General features: G+C 35.8%; 1 protein-coding gene across 2 annotated transcripts; it reads right to left on the bottom strand.

The window, feature by feature from the left end:
- Positions 1–1,987: 1,987 nt before the first annotated feature.
- Positions 1,988–24,923, bottom strand: LOC136236307 (glucose-6-phosphatase 3-like). 2 transcript variants are annotated; one of them, XM_066026445.1, is made up of 4 exons: positions 24,666–24,923; positions 3,330–3,433; positions 2,611–3,235; positions 1,988–2,192 (listed from the first exon to the last, which is right to left on the bottom strand). In XM_066026445.1, exons 1-4 carry the CDS (start codon positions 24,890–24,892, stop codon positions 2,168–2,170), a joined length of 981 nt encoding a protein of 326 aa, XP_065882517.1. In that variant the 5' UTR covers positions 24,893–24,923; the 3' UTR covers positions 1,988–2,167. The 2 variants fall into 2 exon arrangements, with proteins under 2 accessions (XP_065882517.1, XP_065882516.1); XM_066026444.1 differs by lacking the exon at positions 1,988–2,192 and having other exon boundaries at positions 2,446–3,235.
- Between the last annotated feature and the right edge of the window lie 107 nt (positions 24,924–25,030).

Below are 25,030 nucleotides of genomic sequence, written 5' to 3' on the forward strand. Positions count from 1 at the left end.
ACCGAGAATACCGGAAGTTACCGGCTTTCAAATTGTCCAATAGGTGCTAAGCAGACTGCTATTATGAAATATGGCAGAACTTGTTAGCAGGAATGGAGCAAAGAGCTTAGTGGGACTACTTTGGTTTGGAGAAACATGTTAATGGGAGAACAGTCGATGATGGGAACGCTATTAATCATCTCTGTCAAAAAGTGTGTTGGTTAACACCTCCAATTTGTTTTACCATTTAAAGTGTAAGCACTGCATATTCTACAAAGAGGATAATGGGTATTTAGTAACACCGTAATATTTATCATTAAAATACCGTGGTGTGATATTTATCAATACTGACTGCCCACCGCTACTACAGGCTTGATTTTTTCACTGTCAGACATTGGAATTTTGGCATGCCATGCAATGCAGACCTACCTTTGTCCTCCTTTGTGTCTCATTACCTTTTGCTGACAGCACAAAGTGTTATATCGTAGCAGTGCATTTATGGTTTCATGTTGCCTATCACATAAGAATGAAATGGTAATGTCCGTGTCATGCCTTCAACAGATTGGTTGTTTGTACAAACTGGTCACAAGTATTGTTCTTTGTGTGTGGGGCTGTGTAATGGGCAGGACAATTGACTCGAAAACAGCTACATTAGCTATTGACCAAACTTGTGATACTATAATTATACATTAGCTTGTGTTTATAATCCATTAGCTCTACTGCAAGATTCAGAAACCAACAGTTCGCCACTACTAGCCATATCATAATAATTATGATTCATGATTAAGTAAAACTGCTTCTAGATTTAATCTTAGGAAGGCTAATTCAAGAGGGTACATGCCCCTATAATATAGACCAACAACATGCACATCATAGTGAACTTCTCACCCCCTTGACATATTCCTGGATCAGTGCCTGTATTTAGTCAAAAGAAGTCATTTCAGAATAGTCTTTCAAAAGCACCAATGAAAATAGATCTTTTAATGGTTTGACTACAAATTGTAATCAAGCAATTGGTATGGAGGGATATTTGGCATAGCGGTAGTGTGCACAGGAAAGAGGTTTAATTTCAGCTCACGCACTGGCAGCACTGCCTTTCTAATTAATTTTATGTACTTTAGAAGAGTATTAATGGAATTGTTTTGGTCATGTTGTATTAGAGTGGTTGACTTTATTAGAGTATTGTGATATTTAATAGCCTTACTATCAAATACAATTTTGATCATGACTACCCTTCTCTTTCCATCCTTTGCTTATATTATGTGAACACAACAAGTTACATTACCTGAAAGCTTTAACACCTTATAGAAACTGTTCTATGTTAATCTTCATGATCATGCAAGTTTTGAAGTTACAATATAATTTTGGCCACATTTTTTAAATTAATTCTGAGAGGATGGAAGCTTAGTTCCTGTTTAATTGTGATCTTCCCTCTTTAAACTAATACTTTTATTATATTATACCAGGAGCTCCTGATGAGCTAGCTACTGATGATGAACTAGCTATTGATGAGCTATTGATGAGCTATTGATGAGCTCCTGATTATACTGGCTAGCTATAGACATGCAATTATGTTTATACAAAAATTACTGGTATATGAACATTTTAGCATATCAGCACCCCTCTAAGTATAACTACACATAATCATCTCTTGTACAGCCACACACACTCACAGCCAAAAACTTAAAGTGACAGATTTTGTAGGCGTACAGTATGTATACATCACTATTGTGTGTAGAATAGAACACATGATGCAATCATCAGGGACTGCTGATAAAATACATGTGTTCATTTCAGCTGATATGTGAAATGACCTAATGTCACCAAACAACTAGTTTGGCCTTCTCAACAGCTAATGCATGTATGGTCCGGTATAGAACTAAGTGTTCATTGAGTTCCTATATAATTATGCCCCAGTTTTTGAATGTTTCCCAAAGAAGCAATACTACAGTATATTATTTCTAAATACATGCACCGATAAGGTGAAAAATAACAGATTATTGGTCAAATAGGCTTCAATGAATGGCCATCAAGTTGCTGTTCCTATTTATTATTATACAGGAATAAATAAGGAAGTCTGTAAATCCTGATCCTAAGTTACAATAAATCTGTACTATACATAATGTCATTGTTCCAGTTGTCAAATAACTTTTTAAACTCATCAGTTGATCTAGCCTCTACAATGTTACTAGGAAGAGAGTTCCAGTTGTTCACTACACGATGTGAAAAATAATTCTGTATAACTTCTATTTTGAATCTGGTTTTCTATTTTCACAATTTCTACATGATAGCATACCTTTTAAAAGTCAACATGTACATTATGACTAGAATATAGCCTCCCACATACAGGGTACGGTACTCCTATTAACCAGTTATTGGAAACACACATTGTACACACAATAGACCTGAATGTTATGGATCAGTATTACATATACATTTCAGCCTTTCTGTATATATAAATAAATATTTGTAGGTTATTCATTCATTAAACTGTGACACTACCATTTTATAATAATAAATAAATATATTTGACAGCAGCTTTCATATCACATACAATGAATGTGACATTATAAGCTAGTCTGGGTACACAGTGGAACAAACATTGTCACCAAAAATGGTAACATTGCATACCTAATGAATGACATGGTATAAAACAAAATATGTGATATCTGTGCTCCTGCCATTGGTACACTGTTCCACAAATACAACACCACTATTGTTAATATAACACTGGAAGGAGTTAACTGACTGCTAGTAGACAGTTTAGACAGCTTAACATATTGTTGAATCAACTTGCAGATGGCTAGACCAAATAAACTCCCAGATGACCGCATGACAGACAAGTATGGTGTACTGTCCAAGTGTACCCAGGTGTGATCGGCACAATATTTTTCGGCAAGTGGGATAGAAAAACTTGGATCAAACCCAAGCCAAATCCACACATAGTAAATAAAGAATGATCCAAATCCAGCACAAAGTGACATCATAAACAATATCCCAAATGATGCCTCTCCAAGCCAAGTATTGAGATGTCCATAAGCAGCAGACAATAAAATGACAACAACCAGTCCCAGCAGTACTTGGTGGATAAAGTGACAAGCTATCAATACACGTGATATCAACACTAGCATTATGAAAACTGCTGTTAATGGTTTGATGATGTTAGATAATGGTCGGTTCTTGTTGAGTTGTGAGATGTAGTTAGCAATGGTCCACCATACACACCCCGTGATCATAACATGGCCGGAGGGAACCCCTGTAATGTAATGAGAAATTAGTATGTGAAGCATCAAGGCTCCATATAATGATATGCTTTGCAAAGAAAACATAACAATTAGTTTATATTTTACCTGGTCCTGTTTCACAGGTGATATAGACTTGATGTATTGTCTGGTCACTTGGCCAGTCACTGTTAGTGTGTACCCACCAGTAGGGCCTCTCCCCTAATAGTAACCTGTTAACATGTACACATGTAAACTAGCTATGTTATTTTGCACTTAGAATTATACACAAATTATACACAATTATGCATTGCTAAATGTTACTATATATAGATGCCAGATGATCAAAGAGCACATTATAGTATAACCAAATAAAGCATGATATGGAGTACACTCATTTGCATATACACTGAGTATATTAGATACAAGAAGTCACCACATTTCACATCATATACTCATACACAGTTTATGTATGTTCTAGTAGAGTATTTACTGGATTAGATTTTAAGATGAACTATAGTATTGACAATAGAGTAGTCTTGTTGATACAGACTGTATTTTTCTTTTATCATTTAGTCGCAACCAAATGACAAAATAAAAAATACAGACGACTAATGGATGAGTACTTTAGTAACAATGGCTGCATCAACTGTCAAGTAAATGGGACACCTATAGCAGCCACCAAATAAGCTGTGATGTACTCATATAAAAATCAAATGACTGTTATTACCCTCGTAAAGAACAACTTTCATAACTATGCAATAACTAATATTACACAATCAAATACAACACTACTTTAGACATTACCTTATGTTATGATTAAGGAGAACTAAAATGTGCATTGTATAAGCAATATTATTGCATTGTTCTATACACAAACTTTGTTACATTTGCATCTATACTGACTGCCACACACAAAATTTACATAGCAATGCAGCCATATGATGGATGGAATGCATACCATCCTGTAGGTATCCATTACTTACTATCACACACATTATACTCCTACACTGTGTAACACAATTAAGTGTGTGCACACTATCACAAAATATGACAATTTGTTAAAACAAACTAAACTAGTGGTTGAAGTTGAAACTGAATTTCACTACAAATTGACTGAACAGATGCTATTTTTAATGAAGAGGACTTGTTTACAGTGGAATCTATGATATGGACACCTGGGACCATTAGCCAAGAGTTTATTCCCCATTATAAACATCATTAAGTTTCCAGAAACATTTATAGACAAGTTTCTAGTTTAAACAAGCATGCACAGTCCATGAGTTTAGTCCACTGTAGTGATCACAAAATACAACCAACTATTGAATTACACATTTGAAAAAAAAGTAAAAAGTTCCCCCACAGAAACTGATGTATCATATACAACAGTTCCCTCATAACACATGTAACAATGCAGTCAACCAATGACAGTCAACACACTATTACCATAATAGGTGATCACATAAATGATTCTGTGTATATACCAATTACATGATAAGTGATTAGTGCTAATTGTGGTTGGTCTAATCACATTACAAAACATGCACTAGTTTGGATCATAACAACCAGACTGTTGATTACATCAAGATAACAGTTTGTAGTCGGAATTCATGGGGTAAAACATTATAGCATGTGTAGTAAGATTTGACTATATATGTATAATGTCAGCATGTATTATTCGGCATATGACATAGAAAAACTGACGCAATGCTATCTAAAGACATTGCAACACTTTTTCAAATAAACTAGACTAGTATTTAATATTAAAACCATATATTAAGTTTTTTGGTGATTGTGTAGTTTTACAGTAGAGCAGAATAAACTTGTGCTGGGTGTAAAGTTATCATTTTACAAACAAATTAGTCAATAAATTGTGTAGGCCACAGCTGTTAGTTCCACTATATAGGGTTATATAATAACTGTTTATGGCTTAGCTTAGTTTTGATTTAATTTTCAACTATGAAAACCTTCAGTTTGACAATAAATGTTGTCTGGCCCAAACTACTGCAGGAGAACATACGTTGCTGTGCAAATGCCAAATCTTGTGTAGTTTAAATACACACAAGGGAACTGTAACAAACGCTGCTCGTATCTTACTAAACAGAGGTGACACCCTGAAAGTTTATAACAACACCTATTGTATTCTAAATTTCTATCTTACAATCTTAGCTTATTAGGAAAGCTATTAGTAACATATAATACAAATTACAGAACATGATCAATAAATCTCTATAGTAACAAATGGTGGAGGATATGTGAAGGTTTTGAAAGCACAGACCATCCCACATCTAATGAATGCAATGATTGTTGAAGATTCTAACTGGATATTATATCAATTTCACAATCTGTATGGTAACCCACACATTTGGCTACCAATATGTACGCATGGGCTTATATCACTACATTAACAGACGAAACCCCAAAATTGTATTTACTAAACTACTCTTTAGTTACTACCAGCAATGTGACTCCACTCAGTGTACTATTTACCTAAACGCATATCCATGACACAGTACAGTCAGTGAACTAACATGTCCTTAGATAAGAAGTTAAATCACTTCTGTATGTAACAGGCTGAATATATGCTTGTGACTCACATGCATTCATATAATACTACAGCTTTATTATAATCTTCAATATGCATATAGGAAAATACAACAGCTTGATAATTGCATGCTCCAGGGTGAGGTTTGGCTTAACATTGGCACACATGTGACTTTTGCTTTGAAGCAAATGTTTCTTAGACTTGACTGAGAGGAAGGAAATGGTCAAATCCATTTATATATGTTGCAAGTTCCCTAAATTAATAATGTGTTAAAAAGTTTATTGACTGTATTGCTACTTTTCCCTTTTCCCAAGAATATCAGAAGGGAAACACAAAATAATTCTTGCAAGAACTATCAAAACATGGACAAATTGATTTCAGTACAGTGGAGCATGCACAACACATGCACTGAAACCAAACAACATCATGTACCAAAAAATTAGTAGTCCATCCAGAGTTGATTCTGCCAGTGTAGGTGCTGGTATAATACAAATACACTGCTTACATAGGGTCTACAAAGCAAAAAATCAACTTTTACAAATTGACCCCCCTACCAATGTGGGATGTTCATCTTAGCATACCATTGCTAGATCCACCATGAAACCAGATGCACGATTGTTGCCTTTCCAAAAATATCACTTTTTGTACCTCACGAGATGCAAAGTTTGTTTTTAAATTTTGTACTCCATACAAATGACCAGATGAAACTTGCTACTTAGCCAGATCTTATCTAGAGTTGTTGTAGTTAAAAAGTACACAAAGCAGTAAGCAAATGATTTGCTACATTTGCGGCACAGGACTTCTTTCTTCAAAATAAAACGCAAACTTTCAAATTTAAGCTGCCCTACCAGCCAAGACAAGGAAAGCCAAATATTCTTCACAGTATTGTGATAAGGTTGAGTGCATAGTCTATCTATGCTGTAAGTCTGGAAGGATCTGAGACTTCTCACCATCTGGGTGATGAGCGTCAATTTTTTTTTGCAACATTTGGGAATTATATCATGCCTTCTAGCTATTTCTAGCGCTTCTGCAGCCACAATACCCATCAATGACGGACTGGAACGATGGCAAAAGATGTTCCTGGTGCCAGTGGTTGTCAATTATTATTTCATCAATATCCTCCATGTGTCGTTCGAAGCTCTAGACCACTGGAGGCAGCTAAATCGTTCAATACTGACTTCACCTCTTATGCTCCACAGTGGCTTCAAATCTTTACATACTACAGCACCATCATATTGCAAAATATTCAAAAATAAACTGAGAAAAGTCGGAATCTTTCATTTTTGAATTGAGCTAGGTGGGGCTCCTGGCGAGTTGCTGGAATACTACATCATATGAAATCACAGAAGCAACGACTGCTACTACTGCCAAACATTTTGGTCCATCTTTTATCATTCTAAACAAAATTAGGTAATCAGTGTGGCATCAGAAGTGCTGGAAGGGACTTCAGCATCATTGATGTGAAATGAAGCACAAAAATTTTGACGCTTGTCACCCAGATGGTGAGAAGTCTCAGATCCTTTCCACACTAACAACATAGATATACTATGCAATCAACCTTATCACAATACTGTGAAGAATAGTTGGCTTTACTTGTCTTGGCTGGCAGGGCAGCTTGAATTTGAAAAATTGTGCTTCCTTTTGAAATAAAGCAGCCGGGAATCAAACAAATAATTTGCTTATTGCTGTGCATACTTTTTAACTACAACAACTCTAGATAAGATCTGGCTAAGTAGCAAATTTCATCTGGTCATTTGTATGGAGCACGAAATTTTAAAATAAATTTTATGCCTCGTGAGATATAAAATTTGATATTTCTCTGAAGACAACAATCATGCTTCCGGTTTCATGGTGGATCTAGCAATGGTATGCTATGATGAACATCCCACAATGGTAGGGGGATTGATTTGTAAAAGTTGATTGTTCGGTTTGCAGACCCTAGCTTACATATTAACAAGAACAATTATCAATGGCACCTGTTGTCAATTTTAGGATGTTTACATGAGAAATCAAGTGAACTAAGAATTAATGGCAGGTACATAACATACACTGATCTACAACTATTAAATGAACATTGTGTAATGCTACAAGCTGTGTAGATTGTCTATATCATAATACAATTTAACTATTCAACAACCCCCCACAGTAACATCTTGTAGAATAAACAATGATACCTTTGTGTATTTAAAATGAACACAAGATTACATACACACAATATATTTCCTCAAAGGCAATTACATTAGCTTTAAGAAATTAGTCTCCTTGTAGTTACATCATATTAACCCATGACACTGTATTTAGTAAGATCCAACTATATTATACACACTATACCATGAAACATCATTATATCCCATTTATAAATGTATAGTTTCAGAGTATTATGATCAATACAGGAAACAGTATATAAATTTATCCCTGATGGTACACTTGTTTAATGGCTTCTATTACATACAGGCTCCCACCATTAGGACAATCAGGATATATCCTATGGTATCAAACTATGATTCAGCCAGTGTAAATATTCAGGTGTAGTTCTTACATGGTTGAGAGCACATTCAATAAGATGTTGAATTTGTAACAGGTGCAGTAATATGTCACAGATAACAACAGAATCACTAGTAGAGCTATAGGGATATTTTAGACTACATCAGCATTATGTGTGCATTACTTAAATTTCAATATAACTTGTATATGGTACATTTTAAGACCAAAATGTATGCAATTGTGAACAGTACTATATTACAGTCTTTGTTACCAGTAAATAGCAGTGATTTTATAGTGGTTAATCTAGCACAACTAACAAGGCTTACACATGTGCATTCAATTCATTGTCAAGCTGTACATATAGACTCAACCGGATGTATTGAAGATATATCTGAGTTGAATTATTCTATAGTTGCAAATTCTTATGCCATCTAAAGTACCATTATCAATAGCTTTTTTGTCTCATGCTAATATCATTTGTCTCTCGACCACAAAAAACAATAACTATCTATTAAGTCCATGGTAATCTTTCTGATAAAGGCATGTAGCGTAAGTGACTGATTATCGAATGAGGTTTATACTTTACTTCATAAATATCCCCAGGAAAGCAGTATCAACCTTGAATTTTCACCGGGAGGTAGCGCCTTTCTCGTAGAATACCTCACGTAAGTTTGAGCCATAGTATCCAATTAATGTCTGTGTTGTGAGTGGATTTCTGCACTCCACATAATACGAATTATCAAACACCGGTACCTATTATCGAATGCCCGTTAATTTCCGTTGATCACTTATCGAACATTTTGCACCTTTTCTACTCTGGTGACCTTAGTGCAATCTATACACTCTTAATTATTATATCAACATGTTAACAGAAGTTCCATGATACTGTAACTGAAGTATAGTTTTGATACAAGCATGCACTTGAGAGTTACAACGGCGAATAGTTTAGTATTAAATGCGTACAGTAAAAAATCAGCACATTATGAGCAATAACACAGTCTTGTTTACAACAACCCCTTCTGCATATGTACAGTCTTTGTGGATACATCTTTCACTCGGGAAAATGATAAACAGTCGGCCAATTTTACCATCTTATAAATTAAATTACTACCACTTTATCCAGCTAAAAACACATTAGAACTATCAATTAGTTGCTATACATTACATGTTCTCATACATCATATCCTTGTAATGGACCATTTCCATTTATATCACATTATACTTACATAAATATACTTTTAGTGGACAACAACTGTTGTAGGACAAAAATATATAGTTCTGCAACACAGTATCTGTGTATATGGACTAGTTACTAGAGTGATATAGAAGTTAGTGATGCTATAAGACTTCAGTGGAATGGCAACAATTATTATTTGGATGGCACATATATGGTGTGAACATAAAAGGCTTTCAAGGATAGTGAAAAAATGGTGTTTATGTATAAATACTGAAATTTGTAATTTGAGTTCTTATCAACCCATGCACCACAAAGAGTTTTTAATTCCTAGAAAAGACTTAATTTGCAAGGGCAAACAAAAATATCTACTAAAATTGTTTAAACACAAATTTCTCTAGAGAGCATGAAGTAGACAGCACTGAAAATACAGTACAAGAAAATTTTCACAGCAATTAGGATGGCATTTACTTAGGACAAATATATGCAGGGCTTATAGTACTGCAGAGTTGATACTATATCAAACACAGTCCCTGTGCTTTACGTTATAGCATTAAACTTTACAGTGTAGTTATATCAGTTATTGTATAATGTAGTTTAATAGTATCCCAAGAACTGAGACTTCATCTTGCCATACAAATGGTAAGTTTTTACAAGCATATTAATATATCTGTAAGGTGTTTTTTTAGGAAAACATTCAATCACATGTAATTTAATTCAGCCAGTTCAAAGACCACAAAGTATACACATTTCTATAGATGCACTAAATTTAATATTAACAATTAGTCACTATAGTTGTGTGTGAGAAATAGATAATGTGAATGATATTGTCATATGACAGGTGTGTAAACAATACTGTCATCTTCACCACTATACATGACTGTGAACAATACATCATGTATGGAAATTAATTTGATGATGGTAACCAAATAATCTACTGTCTGTGAAACAGCCATCATATTTATAGTAGGGTTCATGCACCTTCCCACAAAAACAATGTACTGACCAGTAATACCTTCATAGCACGTTAGCAGTAATGGTTAGATTCATTATGTAGTTGAGATCAAAAGTGCTGTGCTATGGTATATAACTGATATTACCACGCTTTGTGGCTACACTTACCATATATGGTGCTTCACACATTCCGTGAAGTCCTTATCTAAATGGTAAACAAGTCTCTAATAGTAAGTGACAACAATTATTCACTTCAGCTATACTGGAACGATTTTCAATGAACTCTTGTCTCTTTCGTGGATAACTCAGTAATTGTGACTAGGTATCCCAAGTAGTATAACTGTTATATTCTACACTCCAGTAGATGAAACGATTATAGATAACAATTTATAGTGAAACAGTACCTCATGGGATCGAAATCAGTAGAAATTCTTGATGGATCAGATGTTTTAGACTCTTAGCGGTGCCATGCCCATGACTAAATATGTGCACTCTCATTAAAGTGCTGCGCTCTCTCATGAATCATGCGTATATTTTAGTCATATCCCTTGTAAGCGTGCTATAACTATAAATATAGTCAAACCAAAAAGTGTGTAAACTCTAACCAGCTAACATTTATCCCTTCTACAAACATAACTAAGGCTACAGGCTTGATTTTTTTAATTGTTAGAAATTTTTTCAGCCTGACGTGCTTTTTGGCATGCCACAGAATGTACAATACACGCATCATTAACTTACCTTTGTCCTCCTTTGTGTTCCATTACCTTTTGCTGACAGCATAAGGTGTTGACTCGTAGGAGTGCATATATGGCTTTACATCACCTATCATGTAAGGTAACTGTCTATATAATGTTCGTGTCATGCCTTCAACAGTTGAAGCAGATTGGTTGTAGGCTGGTTTTTAAGTATTGTTCTGGCTGTGTAATGGGCAGGACAGTTGAAAACTATGTGAAATGGCTACATTAGTTAGTTATTAGAGCACATGTTGTGTTGTTACTTATAACCTCATATGTCTGGTGTGACTCTTCTTTTGGTGCAGCGTTCTAAAGTTTTAGCAATGTTGGGTTTGTTGCAAACTATATGGGAATCAAATTCACATTTAAGGTGATGATCTCCTTGTGTAAGCACTTTTATTGTAATGATTTCCTACTAGCTTGTACAATTCAGAGCCCCTCTAAGACGGACACCATTGGAGGATTTATTTTCGCCCTTTGTAAAGAGATGTAAAAATATTGTTGATATTTGTCTTTTATAAAGAGGTTGGCCAGAATTCAGGGGTGTCCTTTAAGAGGAATTCCACTGTATAGTCTTACGTGGTTAGACTGCTATTTTCTCTGCACAACACTTATCGTCTGGAAATTATAAGCGCCTGCTCCGAAAAAGGTCTGAAATGGTTAGGATAGGCAACTCACTTCTAACACCTCCAACCACCATGGATGGTGTTAATGAATCCCAACAAGCCTTCACCCACAAACATTCAATATTTGAGTTCTAAATCACTAGTGTTGTGTGCCAGCACTCAAAATGAGGCATGGATGTGGTGACAAAAGCAACTGACACTATGCCTAACTGGTAAATATATATCTTATTTTAAACTATACTGTTTTCTTCTTCGGCGCAGTCAATTTTCTTATGGTACTTGACAGTGAAAACAGGCTATACGGCGTCACGGCAAAAATCTTTTTGTTAAAAATACTTAGAACTCAAATATTGAATGATTGTATAGGCCGAGTTGCGGGCGAAAGCCACACAGCATGGTATATAAGGAACTAGAACACCCAACCACCATGGAGGGTGTAAATGAATTCCAACAGGGAGGATTAAACATGCTGTGTTGTGGTATAATAAATATACCACAATTTGTGGCTATAACATTCTGCAAAATCTTCCCCTAAATGGTTACTAAACAACATCCTAGTTGTAAATGTCTAAACCAGTTCAATAATATCTACTTGAGCTGGTTAGTGGCTAGTGCCTTGTCAATATAATGTTGTCTCCTTCATGGACACTTCAGTAAGCAAGAGGAAACATTAATATTTGTTTTTGGTATTGCAGTGGTATAATTCCAATGTCTCACACATATGCACTGTGTTAGCATTTTGTAGAAAACACATTCATTTTAGTCTTTTTACAGCATTCTTCAGTTCTTCAGTGATTTACCACTTGATTTCTATAGCATCCAAGATAGCCCATATCGTGAGTTTCAGTTGTAAAATACAATACTGAGACATTGCTCCATGGTAGCCTTATTCTGATTGCTGAGAATGTAAATGTTATCAGTGCTGCCCTTGAATAGTACCAGTTCTTGAATTGTCAACAGAATATTTACAAAAGGTACAAAAGACATTATTATCCGTGTCATCTGATCAAGATGAAATAGTTCTTCTTTGAAGAGATATATGTGACCGGCTGAGCAAAAACCGGCTTTTTTTCACACATTCCTTGATTTCCATTTTATAGCATCTTTGTAATCCATAGTAACAAGAGTGGACAGCCAAAGTTTCAACTTTTTATGATGAATGGTCTTGAAGTTATAGCGCTTGACAGTTGGAAATTGATTTGTACCACAATAATATGGGAAATAAATTAATCGATCTTAACTCACGATTGAAACAAACTATGAAGATGGAACTTGTGCATCATGAACTAGCAAATCAATCAATGAAGGTATAGTGCTTTCCCTGTACTACTTCGCGTTGACAAAGAAGAAGGCCATTCCACTAAGAAATGATGATGGTGAACATTGTTTTTACTGCATTGTAAATAAACGCCCATAACTCACGTATTCTTTGATGTGCAAACACAAAACAAAGATTTCCATACTCTCCATAAACAGGCGAATCCTGTATAGGTTTTATTGATTTGACCATGCAATTATAGCATGCATAAAATTTTCATGTAGCACGTGTATTCTTACCCAGTGTATTTCAATACAGTTTTATTTTGTAAAAAACGGCCGGTTTTTGCTATGTTAGAAATAAAATTAATGAAACAAGGGAGGTCGCCTATAGTACACTTGCAGATACACTAGTGGACATTTAAGCTTCAGACTAGCCATGTCCACTAGTATATCTGCAGCCTCATTACTTTTTATTGCAACGATCCCTAATCAAATTCTAATTTTTTTGTTATAGCTACTTGTAATAATGACTGATGAACCCACTTATACTGCATCAAAGGAAAAAGTGATACCAGACATCATAAAAGTAGTTTTTTGCCTGCAATTACTGAAAAGTGAAGTGGCCAGTATACTTTCTCAATTTCAGCTATGTTCCACTTGTTACACAGTGTTACAAACGAAGAACAGTGTGTGAAACACATCTCAGTCATTTCGGAAAAATAATTTTTCATTATAAACATGATAATCAATACAAGGAGGCCATTATGTGCTACTGGGAATTGATACCTTGTGCTGTCTGCCAAAAGAATTGTATGTACGTTAAAAGGTCACACTGAAGATAGTTTTAGGCTTGGTTATACCTAACCAATAGCTGTGAAGTTATTGTGAGGCTGGTTCCAGGACTTAAGAAAGTGCAAACCTCTATGATCTGTCATAATATATATAACCACTGTACTGTATGATGTGGACACAGTATATACACATGTATCCCAAACACTCACTGGCTGTGGCTCACTGTGACCATACAAGTGAAGATTTGAGAGAAAAATTACTATCTTCATTTATTTGATCAAGTATGTATATAGCTCCCTGCATCATTACAGTAGGACAAAACCTTTTCCCTTGTATGCATTGTACATTCCACCCAGCATGTACACAAGCTAGTAAACAAAAATAAAGCACACACACACACACACACACACACACACACACACACACACACACACACACACACACACACACACACACACACACACACACACACACACACACACACAAGCTAGTGCATTCCACAGTATTGCATTATGCAGATATACCTGAAATATATGCATAGACCCATTGATGGAAGGTGTGCTGTATATTAACACAAGTACAGGGAAAAATTAGGAATTTTAAATTCGATTAGGGATGGATTAGGGATCAAAGAAAAAAAAAAGTGAAACAAGAGAATAACTAAAAGGTGATAAAACAAGGAAGGTTGCCTATACCTGCAGATACGACATTTAATCTCTAATTCAGTCATGGTTATAGGGAATAAATATCTACTACTATATCTGCAGGTATAGGAAACCTTTCTTGTTTTAACACTTTTTAGTGATTCCTTTGTTTCACTTTTTTTCTTTGATCCCTAAAATTCCTAATTTTTTCTTCTGCTTGTTTGTTTACTTTTTTCTATAACATAATTATGACAAATGAATCATAAGTAATTTTGCGTCAGAATGTGTGTCCCAACAATCAATTACGTAACGGAAAGGAAGGTGGCCATTACACTTTGTTTTCAGCTATGCTTTGCCCGTCACACAGCGTTACAAATGAAGAAAAGTACGAGAAGTGTCTCTGCAATCAATCCAGTTGCTACGGAAAATATGGGCGATTAGCCAACACAGCCACAGGGAAGCCGCATCACATAAACACCTGAGTTGCATTGTCAGTGAAAAGAACTGGAACACAAAGAAGGAGAAAGGCAAAAGCATGATGTGTGTATTGTACGTACTACGGTTGGTGAAAAGGCACATCTTGGGACGAAGTGACATCGGACAGTGAAGAAATCAAGCCTGTAGCCTTACCAAGTGTCGAGCTATGCTTGGCTGGAGGCATCAGTCAGTTAGTTAGTCAGTCAGCATAATGTTCTGTTAAATAGAAAAATTTTAAAATTCCATAAAAACTTTTTGGAAGGGTTTGATGTTGGTCTGAAGATATTTGGTCTTGGCTTTGCCTAACCAACTGCCAAGTTGTCATGAACGGAAATTGAGGCTGGTTTTAGGGTGATATTTTTTGGCTGGATCATGGAGGTTTGGGTTTTTCTGGCCAAAAATATCACCCAAAAACCAGCTTCACAATACCATCCTAAATGTCCCATTCTTTTTGCTGACAGTCCAAGGTGTCGATTCACGGTAGTGCAATGCGTGGCTTCCCATTTGTAAACGGAAATAGTCTGTATTTTCTGTGGTGACTGGATTAATTGCAGAGGTGTCTTCATTTGTAATGCTGTGTGAGGGCCAAAAATAGGTGAAAGCGAAGCATAAATGTAATTTATTGCATCACAATAAATTGAAGTTAACATGCTCTTCATTTGTAGACTGTGTAATGGGCTGAACATAGCTGAAAGCGAAGCGTAATTGCCACTTCACTTTTGAGTCAATGTTTGATAACTGGGGTGTGTGTTCAGATGAAACAAGGGAGGTTGCCCAGCACCTGCAGCTCATTTAATCCCTCAGTAGGGATTAAATGTCCACTAGTATATCTGCAGGTGTAGGTGACCTCCCTTGTTTCCCTACTTTTTTCTATGATTCCTAATCAAACTTAATTTTTCCTTATACTTGTAGAACTAAAATTAATGAACAGGCAGCTGCAGTAATACTAACAGGCAGCTGCAGTAATACTAACAGGCAGCTGCAGTAGTACTAACAGGCAGCTGCAGTAGTACTAACAGGCAGCTGCAGTAATACTAACAGGCAGCTGCAGTAATACTAATTCATATTTAATTTTTACTGTCAGAAGTATAGCCATGACTGAGGTAGAGGATAAATGCTCACTAGTTAGCTGCAGGTCTTGGGCAACCTCCCTTATTTTATATGATCCCTATTCTCCATAACTATTCCTTGTACATGTTTGCTTACTTTTTTTGCAACACAACTATGACTGGTGAATGGTGACAGACATATCATAAAACAAATCAGTTTTGATTCTAAACATTTGCCCCCGACAAGTGACTTGCATAGATGTAGAAGTAGTTAAATACGGATGGTGCAGAGGATTCTTTTTTTACAGGGTGCTTTTTTAAGTGTTGTAGAGAGTTACCTTCAACCTACATGTGCAAGACAATTCAAAATTCATGGAGTAGTCTTGGAATCCATCATCTTCAATAGATTCGTCACTGTGCCCATCCAAGAACACCATATATTCTGTAAATTCTGTGTCTCTTAGTCCACTCATTGTTCTATGTTGTCCAGGTTGGCTCACATACCATTCTATAACTAGGACTAAAGCCATGTAAAACCAGTATTTTTTTTTTTTACTTTGAACTTCCCACACAAGGTTTCATAGCAGTGATCATGCTAAAATATTACTCATAAACAGTGTTGGGAGTAACGGGTTACAAGTAACACGTTACGTAATATTATTACTTTTGTGGTAACAAAGTAATATAACGAAATACACTATGAAAACAGGTAATATAATGCAAGATACTTTACTTACAAACGTAACGCGTTACCAATATAATTACTGTAACGAGTCTAATGTGACGTAATATTATTACTAAAAGTAACGAAGTTACTAATCTCGTTAGTAATCCTCTGAGTAACGCCTAACCACAATGGAGTAATGAGGACTATTGAATGAAGCTTATTCACTAGCTTCTTACTTATAACCAAGATTTGTACATTGTCCAACAACGCAATCATGTCACGTGATAAGGTGGTAGTTTCACACGTGACAGCTTAAGGTTGTGGACACAAAGTAATATAATATGTAATATTATTATAGTTACTTTATTTTATGGGTAATATGTAACTGTAATTAAATAGGTCTGTTGCAAGTAATATGTAATATGTAACTAGTTACTTTTACAAAGTAACTTGCCCAACACTGCTCATAAACTATCCTTTATGACAGCTTTGCGGCAGTATTTAGATATAATCAAGTCCATACATGCTTCCAAACACTTTCAACAAGTTACTATGGAATTTGAATTATATATATTTTCTAATAACTGACTAACTAACTGATGCCTGAGCCAAGCATGTACCTAAAGGCTATGGATTTGATTTTTTTCACTGTTCGACATCTTTTAGGCTTGAGACGTGCCTTTTCTTCTGCTATAGCGGCTAAAATGGATGCACAATGGATTAACCTTTGTCCTCTTTTCTGTCTCATTTCTTTCTCCACTACTGTGTAGGTGTTGATTTGTGGGTAATGCGAAATGGCTCCCTTGTACTGATTATCATGTAATTCTTATAGCAAGAGTTCATAATATAGTAGTGGGGGCTATTATGCACTCTTGCTTATAGTGTTTGCATGGATTGATTCCAGAGGTGGCTTTTGTGCTGTGTGATAGACAGAATAAGCTGAAAAAACAAAATGGAATGGCCACTTTGATTCACTTTCAATAATTAACAAAATGCAAGATATTAAACTTCTACATACCTACCTACCATAAACAGTAGATTATCCACACAAATGCAGTAATTTTATTATGTCAATATGTCTGAATCAGCAGATCATATAGACAGCATTCTTGATGTACTAATTATCACTCACTCTATCAATATAGTGTCAAAACCATCAACAATAATATTGTACACCACAAAATAACACACTTATTACACAGGCATGCATAAACCAGACTATTTTAACCACAGTTAATGGCACAAAGGGTTTAGTGTATGTGTGTTATTGTGTAATGAAAGTCAATTCTGATGGGACTGCTATCATAATATTTATCTGATTGCTTTATAAAATATATGACAAAAAGAATCACATATCATTACTTGTTGCACAAACATGAATACTTCTGATAATGAAACTCCTTGATAATATAAGATTGTTTATAAAGAATCCATGATCTGTATGTCTGTATGTCTGTATGTCTCCACAACAGTACTACTTTCCTTGCACTCATACCATCTCCAATTTCTATTTAAATTGGTTCATGTTTTAGTAGATGATTTTTTCACCATGGCAGGCAGGCTTGTCCTATACACAACTGTAATGTTCTTAAAGGCTGTTATAAACCCCAATACTTTAGCTGTGTAGGCATTTTATTGTAGCTGTGCAGTGAATTCACTGTATAGCTACTGTAGCTGCCTAATCAACTAATCATAGGCTATTCTGTAAGGGGGCCATGCTGCATGGGCTCCCTGTAAAATTTAAAAAATCTTGCATGCAAGTCAGTGTTAGGTTTACATCAATTTTGGCACATTTTCAAGCCTTTAAACTGCAAAAATCCTGCAGTTTCTGGGGATTGCACCCCAAAACCACCAGGGCCGGAGGAAGGAAAATTGAGTTATTGTAGATGTTGAAATTGCTACTGATATGCAAGGTGTTTCCTGAGAGAGGAGTTGCTTTCGCACACTCTGCAAAGTGCAAAGCACAAGTATTCTAGAGGGGTCTGGGGGCATTCCCCTCCCCCCCCCCCCCCGAGAAAGTTTTGAAAATTAGATACTCTAATATGCAATTTTAGTGATATTTCACTGCTAGCTAGCTATATCACCTAGCCTATACCTTGTCGTTCTTTAGCAGATTTCGATACTATAACAGGTAGACCTGAAATATGGAAGAGTATAGTCTGTGATGAAGTGCACGTAAATATACTGGTAGATAATCACTATTTGAAAATGGCACGATGTAGGGTGAAAGAGTTTGCTCAGTATCTCTTGACTGGACTAGTGGGTAGTTTAAGAGGAGTAATGTTTACTCAAAATGGTCGCCATGTAATGTATGGGTGTACAACTTCCTGCCACGGAATGAGGCACCTAGGTTGTCAATGTCAGCCCTTTGCACAGTAAAAAGAAGCCAAGAATGACAAGCCAAGAAATACTGATGATTACTTTATGAAGATTGAATTGTGATTCAACTGTGCTGGTTTAGAATCAAAGAAAGCACCTGCGTACACATGATAATTCCCACAATGCAACTGTCAGCACACATGATACATATAACCCACAATCATTACTTACTGTACAGAGCTATGCTGTGCTGTAAAGTAATTGTAAGTATTGTACATGCAGTTTTAGTTAGGCTGAGAAACTATACACAGGTGACTACTTGTGCCATGCATTGTCAACAACATCTGTAAAAAGTACATGTAGATATGACCGTTCATAGATAGCACATGATTGCAAGTAATATGTACTTCAAGTTAGTCCAGCTCCAGATCTGACCAGACTGTCTCCTCCGGCCCTGTTTATCTGCATGTATTTGTTATAAAGAGTCCAAAATACTATGCTGCCAGGGAATGTTAATGTCAAGGTTATTTTTAAGCAGCATTTATATCAAACATTAGAAATATTTCGTCTCCTGATACATGAATGAAGCTATTTAGTACCAAAAATGAATAAAACATTTCGAAGACAAATACAGGAAATTCTATAAGATAGACTACAAGAAGTTGACATTCACAGACACATGACTCACCACATGTAATGTAGTAAGAGACATGTAGAGGAGGCACAAGATCACAATTAATTGGATTTTCTCAGTAACTTGGAAATACGAGAAATGTATAGGATTCATAGGTCACCACAAGCTAAGCACAACTATTACTATAAGCAACACAATGGTCACAAAGCTAATGGATCTACTTGAATAGTTGAACTTAGCTGAACCCCAGACATAATATCATTGCTGTTGAGTTAGACATACAAACAGACACCACACATATCCTTAGTATCAATAACAACGTCTGTTCAAAATGATATCTGATGACTAAATGACAGTCCCTTTGACTAGCCTGCTCCCACTAAAGTTGAACTCACATGTACACTTAACAACCCATCACATACTAATAAAGCTTCTTCAAGAGGACATATGCATATCTACACTGTAGCAAATGCCATTCATCTTGTATGCGCATACATGGATAATATCCAGAGACTACAGTGGTCCATGCTGAAGTGTTCCTATGAGAGAACTGAGTATCAAAATATCCTGTAGTTACAAAGATTTGCTTTGCAAGTCTTAATATACCAAGGGATGAATGAAGACACATGATAGCACCGTCATGTCCACAAAAGTTAGTACATTGTTCAGAATGTTCACCTTGTGGGATTTCAGCTATCTAACTATTGGATAATGTATTATGTGATGAGCAAATACAACCATCCTGGCCAGAATTTACAGTGTGACACAATGCTTTATCTACGTGTGTTTCATGTGAGTACAGTACCAGTGCTATAGTACTCCATGTATGTTAAGAAGCTCATTTTGACACCTTGACCCTCCCACACAAAATGCTTTATTCTTCTATACACAGAGTTTATTGTAATGAATTGTAACTAATTTGTTGCCATTTTGGACTTTGAACCACACAAAAATTAATTAAGTAGAGTTACCTTGCTTATAGCTAGATGACTGTTTGTGCCATGTCGAGATTATTCCACTACCATAAATAGGTAATCGGAATAGTTAAATTTAATCTCTGACCATCCAATGTCTATAGTTGCTAAGTAATGGTATATGGCTATGTCATATATTGAAAAACTGTCTGGAGTACATTTAATATTTTCATGATGTCAATTGTAAAATACACATGATGCAACTTGATGTAATTTTTAATGGATTACATAAAACCTAGTTTAATAAAAAAAAAATATATATATATATATATAGGGCTTTGAATTGCAAAGCTCATCACTTACCCAGTATACAAACTTTCCACACACACTAAAAAATTAACAATTTGCTAAGGACTACACTATCTACTAGTTTTTTTTTGTGTGTGTGTGTGTTTTTTTTTGTAAATACGAGTACTTCATGAATAAAATATATATTTACTGAATTTAACTAAAAGTTTGCAGATGATGAATTGAACTAAACAAGTCATTAATCATTACTTGAGAAGCAAACCACTTGCATTTTATGAAAATAAAATTCTCCAAAATCACTTGTCAACTCTATACAGTAGGTTCTGAAAGCAATTTGTCTTCACATTTCTAAAAGCATTAAAATGGCATAATATAATGACAGAGATCTTGCATATGTCGCTCTGGGTTAATTTCTTATTTCTTTTGCTATGGTCAAGCGGGTCTCACCCATAATTTTTTAATTGTATAAGGTCCCTGGTCATGTGATCAATACATGTACCCAGGTCTCCTTGGTAGGATCATGAGGGATCACGCTTGATGATGATGGCAATGCAAAGTGCAAGCACTCACAAGGTTCAGAGCGAGTCATTGCTGGCAAATTGATTTGAAAGGATGCAAAAGCTGTAGTCTATGTTTCGGAGGGTGATGGTTATATAAGTGTCTCCTTATAGAGACTTGAGATCTCAAATTGATAGGTTCTAGTCAAAAGAAAAAGAGCTGGAGGATGAGACTAGTCACTTTGAGTCATGCACAGTCACTTAAATGGTAAGAAAAGCATGTAGTTTAATGCCCATGTGATTGTCGATGCATATGTACAAAAAACTAAGCACATTTCAAAAGGTTAACTGTGCCAACGGTTAGCAGTGCTTGTTTATCTTTTGCTCTTCTTGGACCAGATAATTGTTGTTATGAGGCAGGGCCGGGTCATCCAGGTATCTTGTGGCACATTTTGTCGGGATACTTTATAGAATATCAGGTATGTGCGGACCCAGATCAGCCACATTGATGTGCATACTAGAGATGCAACAATATATCGATATATCGCGTATCAAGTCAAACAGTATCGATACATTGTGATATATCGACATATCGTGGCTTGTTAACATGGCTGACAATCAAATTATTGTACATTGTGGTTAAACTAAATAGTATGTAATGTTTCTCAAAGAATAGTTAGTTTACTTATTTCTCTTAAAAAACAAACAAAAAAAAAACAATATTAAAAAATAACATAGACCATTGCTTAGACTCCACTTTGTACCGTGCAATATATCGCTGTATTGTGATACACCAGAGGCAATACTGTATATTGATACGTCTACACACTGTATCATTGCAACTCTAGTGCATACTCAAGAAATTTATGTGGCCAAGCCACACTTAATTATCAGGAATGTGTGTTGCTGTCTGGAGCCACACCTACCCATGAGAGTTGCTGTCTGTTATGTGGAGCCACACCCACTTAACAATTTAATAATTTGGCAGCTATCCATGTTTACTATTTCCTTATACAGATGATCTTTTCTACCCTACGTAGGGCTAAATGCTGTGGTATACTTACTTACGTAGTTTCACGCTTGGGTGTCTTGTGCACAGCATTGTTCCTGTAACTATACTGTGAGTTATAATGGAGGAGAGGTACAATTCTATACTAAATGTCTCTGTTTTAGCTATATTGGGTTACATCTGTATCAGATCTAGATTACCAATTGGGCCAGTGGGTCAGCAGTGCTCGTACTTACCCACTGTCAATCCTGGGGTTAACTGCTATCCAACATTGTTCCCAAAATGTAACTCTGATATGCATCAGGAGTGCATTGAATCCTATGGACAAGAGAGCATGCAACTCCATACACTAGGAACATTTGGGCAAAATTCAAACATTGCGTCTTGTGTGCTAGTGACGGTTCCATCATTCTGACACATGACTGCAACAAAGTGTGAGACCATACATGATTGTCTCAGCAAAAACCGATTTTTTTTTCTCAGCATTATCTAAGAAATGGATCACCAAACTTTCAGCCTTTTGTGGTACGTAGTTTTGGAATTATAACGCTAGGCAGTAGGAGGAACAAGAAAATCAATTTGTACAGCGACTATACTGAAAATAAACTACAGGCGCTTACATTCACAGCCAAAACTTCTATTTGAATTAGTCTACAACATTGGAATTTGGCTTAAAATGGTCACCATGGATTAGGAAATCAACCAAGGTTATAGTGTTAGCCCTGTAGTCACTTACGCATATGGGTATGATGGTGGTTTAGTTGAAGACGATCTAATTTACATTTACTGCATCATAAACAAACGTATGTCCATTGGGGTGACACCAATGAAATAAATTTTTTTGAACTCTTCATAAGCAGGCGAATAAGATGGTATATAGTTTTAATCAATTTGAGTCTTTCTTCTCTGAGTAATGGACCAATAAAAACTTGCATATTTTTTGTAACATGCGTAATTTTACAAATTTTATTTTTCTCAAAATGCATGCTTGTGTGAACAAGTCGGGTTTTTGCTGAGACGGTCATATATGGGTATACACCCATCAATTGTAATTATCATGACATAATTAACAAAGCTTCGAAGCTTAGCTTTCTTGCAAGAAGCTTCGGATATAAAATGCCCCTAGCCTATTATCTAAGTCTGATAGAGACCATGCCCTCTGATTTTCATGTTATTTGCGAGCATTTTAAAATCCATGAAGATCCTCATGTTAGCCCTACAATAAAGATGCAAACTAATGCACATTTCCAGACAAAATCCATACTGACTTTTAGAAAGACACAAACAACTGTTCAAGTATGTAGCTATAATATCCTACATGCATAGATGTTCTATCAAGTCAGCAGGAAATTTAAAATGTTACTGTTAATTTGTAATTCGTAAAATACCTACTCAGTCGATTAACAATAAAGTCTATAGTAGCCTATTTTTGTATTGCCAACAGCCTCCCTAGATGGTAGATCATGATGCAATACAACCTTAACTTTTGTACTAATTTGCTGAAACGACAAGGTCAGGTCTGAGCTGCTACAACTCATTCACTCCCTTTCACCATCTATAGTGATTATACTACTTCTGCAGGGTACAAATGGTCAACTTGGGGACAGTTAGCTGTTTGTATAGAGTTCTTTCAAAAAAAAATCCAAGAACGTGTGTATTCATAGATTACCGTTGCGTCATGTGATAATTTATGAATTATGGACTATGCAACCTCCACTTTGCTTTTAAACAGTCTCTAACAAACATTACTATAAAGTTATACCAATTTCTTCTAACAGCCCAAAGAGCTAAAGTGTAACTACACAATTTCTGATAAATCTTGTAAATTCTTGTGGCAATTCACATGATCCGTAAATATACGCATGTCTCGGATTTTTCGAAATATCTCTATTCTAATTGCTATTACTATATTATTGCACGAAGGGTTTGTCAATGAGTGAGATATCGCCTATCAAAATGCTAAAATTTGAAATATGCCAAGCACCTAATATTTCCAGATATTTTCCGCATAACTTAGTATAACATTCAAGTGATGAGCAAGATCTTTTGTGGCTTCTTGAATGAAATACGGAGATTCAAATATGCTGAAATTTGGATTGAAATATGAAATTTGACGAAACATTGTCAACATCTTCCCCGTGAGTGACCCCCATTTTTGCATTAGAAAATGGTTATGATGACTGTAGGCCGGTAGCTCAATTTAATGCTTCCAAAATAAATTACACCCTGCACAAATGCAACCACACAACATAGCTGCTAAGACCCTGTAGCTATGACATCTAGCCAGAGTCGAGTGATAATTCCACTGGTAGCAGGTGACCTTTATATGACCACTCATACATCATAGTAAATGTGTCTATATTCATACACTACTCACCATTTCAGTACGATGTTCAACCATTCCGCCCAGGCTATTATACACAGCATCTGTGAGCCGAGTTTTCGGTTGATGAAGAAAGCGACCGGAAAGGCTAGCAAATAACAAATCTTGGGATCCCCCAGGGTAGAAATTGCTATGGCAACCCATTCCGAGCCAGGAACCTGATAGAATAATCGCTGCAACTTCCAGCACGCGTACGCGTCAATATAATACAAACTCTCCATTGTAAGAGCTTAGGATTTTGTATTGTGGCATTGCGTACATGTATTCGCTCGTATAATATGAACAATACGGATTAATTATTTATATGGCTTCATTGCATATTTGCGGTAGAATTACACAAACTTTACGACAAATATTTG

The sequence above is a fragment of the Dysidea avara genome, chromosome 10, assembly GCF_963678975.1.
Source record: "Dysidea avara chromosome 10, odDysAvar1.4, whole genome shotgun sequence".
In the NCBI taxonomy this organism is placed as follows: domain Eukaryota; kingdom Metazoa; phylum Porifera; class Demospongiae; order Dictyoceratida; family Dysideidae; genus Dysidea; species Dysidea avara.